This window comes from Gallinula chloropus (assembly GCF_964237585.1).
Source record: "Gallinula chloropus genome assembly, contig: HAP1_SCAFFOLD_51, whole genome shotgun sequence".
NCBI classification, from domain to species: Eukaryota; Metazoa; Chordata; class Aves; order Gruiformes; family Rallidae; genus Gallinula; species Gallinula chloropus.
Genome location: NW_028168423.1, coordinates 964381 through 967611, shown reverse-complemented (window position 1 = coordinate 967611; position 3231 = coordinate 964381). Strand labels below are relative to the sequence as shown.

Genomic DNA, 3231 nt, shown 5'->3' with positions numbered 1-3231 from the left:
CTCCTCAGGCTCAGCCTGGAAATTTATTCTGGGCATAAAGAACATCAGTAAAGGCTTTGACAATGATGCCATGTCCTGGTTTTGGTCAGGATGGAGTTAATTTCATTTGTAGCAGCGGATGGAATGCTGTGTTTGAGAGTTAAAATAGGAGTAGTGCTGGTAACACCCTGGTGTTTCTAGTTGCTGTTAGAAAGTCAAGGACTTTCTCAGCTCTTCATGAGAAAGGAGGGGCGAAGCCAGGACAGGTGACTGAGCTGACCAAAGAGAGTATTCCACACCAATTACATCCTGCCCAGGATATCGGGCCTCTTAATTTCTTGATTTTGGGGTTATTACCCCCCCACACACTTTCCTTCTTCCCCTCTGCATTTCCTTTAAGAAGCAGGCAACTGCGTGGATCTCGACTCTCAGCCTGGGTAAAACCATGACAATGCTGCAATGGATGCTGGTCCAGAGCTCTCCTAAGGAGATCTGGACAGGCAGGAAGAGCAGTCTCTTGAGATCCAACCCTGCCTGGAGAACTTTGCTCTTCTCCAAGCCTAGCAGTTCCCTCACAGGCCTCATGGCACTCCCAACACTTTTTCTGGCATCATCTGTGCTCACAGGCACAGACAGATTTCTCTGACAACAAACAGCAGTTACACATGACACAGTTTAATACCCATGAAATCTCTCTCCACAGCTGCCTGCTACGGCCAAGCAGCATGTGAAGGGGGTCAGCTTTCAGAGGAGATTCTCTCCCAGAACAGTTTCAATCAGATACATAGAAAGGTCACTTATCAACACACTGAACCTCTGACAGAACAGTTCATTAGACATCTGAGAGATGGGATATTTCAAACTCTCTTAAGCTCAAAGCAGAAATGGGTGAGATGAGTGGAGGTGAATAATCAAAGAGCAAGTAGAAGTGGAATCCTGTGAGCAAAGTGAAGGCCAGGTGTATGCAGAAGAAGATGAGCATTTGGTTGCTACTTAGAAACATCCATTCATCAGTTTCAACATGGAATCCTTGAGCTCCTGGTTCCTCATGCTGTAGATTAAGGGGTTCACTGCTGGTGGAACCACCGAGTACAGAAATGCCAATACCAGGTCCGGAAATATGGAGGAGATGGAGGGGGGCTTCAGGTTGGCAAACACGGCAGTGCTGAGAAACAGGGAGACCACGGCCAGGTGAGGGAGGCAGGTGGAAAAGGCTTTGTGCCGTCCCTGCTGTGAGGGGATCCTCAGCACAGCCCTGAAGATCTGCACATAGGACACCACAATGAACACAAAACACCCAAAACCTAAACAGACACTGACAGCGAGGACTCCAGATTCCATGAGGTAGGCATCTGAGCAGGAGAGCTTGAGGATCTGGGGGATTTCACAGAAGAACTGGTCAACAGCATTGCCATGGCACAGGGGCACTGAAAATGTATTGGCTGTGTGCATCACAGCATGGAGAAACCCACTGGCCCAGGCAGCTGCTGCCATGTAGACACAAGCTCTGCTGCCCAGGAGGGTCCCGTAGTGCAGGGGGTGGCAGATGGCAACATAGCGGTCATAGGCCATGACAGTGAGAATATAGTACTCTGTGACAATCAAAAATAGGAAGAAAAATATTTGAGCCACACATCCTGTGTAGGAAATGGCCCTGGTGTCCCACAAGGAATTGACCATGGATTTGGGAACAGTGGTGGAGATGCAGCCAAGGTCAGTAAGAGAGAGGTTGAGGAGGAAGAAGTACATGGGGGTGTGGAGGTGGTGGTCACAGGCTATGGTGATGATGATGAGGCCATTGCCCAGGAGAGCAGCCAGGTAGATGCCCAGGAAGAGGCAGAAGTGCAGGAGCTGCAGCTCCTGTGTGTCTGCAAAGGCCAGGAGGAGGAACTGGCTGATGGAGCTGCTGTTGGACAAGTGTGCTGCCATCAAGTGTGGAGACCTGTCAAAGGATAAAAAGGTAGTGAGAATTTAGGGAACGATTCTTTGGGGAAAACAGTTGCCAATTCACATTGACTCCCTGTATTCAGAAAGCCTTTTGTCAGGTCCCTTTTGGGAGCTCTGCTTTGTGCTGGCTTGAGTGTGCCACTGCTGGGAGGAGGGTCAGCTGTGGGCTGTCAAGAACTCAGTCCTGCCTGGCAGCAGTCAGTAAATAGAAGGATGATGTGATCTCAGACTAAATCCCCTTTGGATAGGAATGAGCTTTTCAGCACTGTCACTCCAATTTCACCTGAGGGCAGAGCAGAGCTTTGGAGCTTTGGTTTTCTCCTGACTGAGAGCTGAGGAATCCAGTCTCACAGGGCAGAGCTCCAGAGCCTTCCTGCAGTCTCATCCTACCCAAGGAGGATCTCAGCTCCCCACTTCCAGCCAGGGACACACAGGGCTCAGTGCAGCTGCCCCCACACAGGTGATGAGTGGCATTGCCACGGCCTCTGTGCTGAGATGTCTCCTGCATGGGGCTCCTCTCTGGGCACAAGAGTCCCTGGGAGAGCGGTGCCATTGTGGGAGGCAGCCTGCATCCCAGCAGGAGCTGCCTGGAAAGCCTCCATCCTAAAGATGGGAGTCCCGAAGTGAGGGTCAGCTCAGTGCCAGCCCCACCAATGGATGTGCTCAAAGCCCCAGGTAATGTTGGGATAAAGGCAGCAAGGACAGGAGGGGATACAGCAGGAAATGCTGCAGCAAAAGCTTTAGGGTCAGGAACAGACAGACAGGCACTCAGAGGTTTCTCCTCACTGCTGGTTTGGCTGCCAAGGAGAAGACTCAGCCTGAAACCCTGTAACTGTGGGTACAGAGTCTGTACTTGGTGGCAGAAACCAGGGGGGGGATGTCGGAAAGTGTCAGGGAGGTCCCAAATCCCCACTGCCAGGGCATTTCTGGGAGCAGCTCCTCCCTGCCTGACAGTGTCTCTGCTGCCTAGAGCTGTCCCTGTAGCTGCTTCTCTATGACCATGTCAACTCCTGCTCTGTGCTCACAGACCTCATCCAACTTGCCCTGTGCTCAGCTCTGCTCTGCAGACCCCTCCTGGCGTCAGGGCACTGCCCCAGGGAACCTCTGTGTGTGCAGGGCTCAGCCCAGGCTCCAACATCTTCATGAGAATCAAGTTTTCACAGCATAATCTCAAGGGGAGAAATAAGTTCTCATCTACCACACTCAGCACAGCCCACAGAAGAGGTAAAGTCAAAGCAAAGACTCTGCCTTTGGAGAAATATTCTCTTTGGCATTTCTCAAGGATCAGCTCTGGCTGGGAGCAAA

At 51.3% G+C, this 3231-nt stretch overlaps 1 protein-coding gene across 1 annotated transcript; it reads right to left on the bottom strand.

The window, feature by feature from the left end:
• Positions 1 to 972: 972 nt before the first annotated feature.
• LOC311204464 (olfactory receptor 14C36-like) lies at positions 973 to 1908 on the bottom strand (the record flags this gene model as incomplete). Its single annotated transcript, XM_084280888.1, has 1 exon — positions 973 to 1908. The coding sequence occupies one exon, from the start codon at positions 1906 to 1908 to the stop codon at positions 973 to 975; it is 936 nt and encodes a 311-aa protein (XP_084137014.1).
• Between the last annotated feature and the right edge of the window lie 1323 nt (positions 1909 to 3231).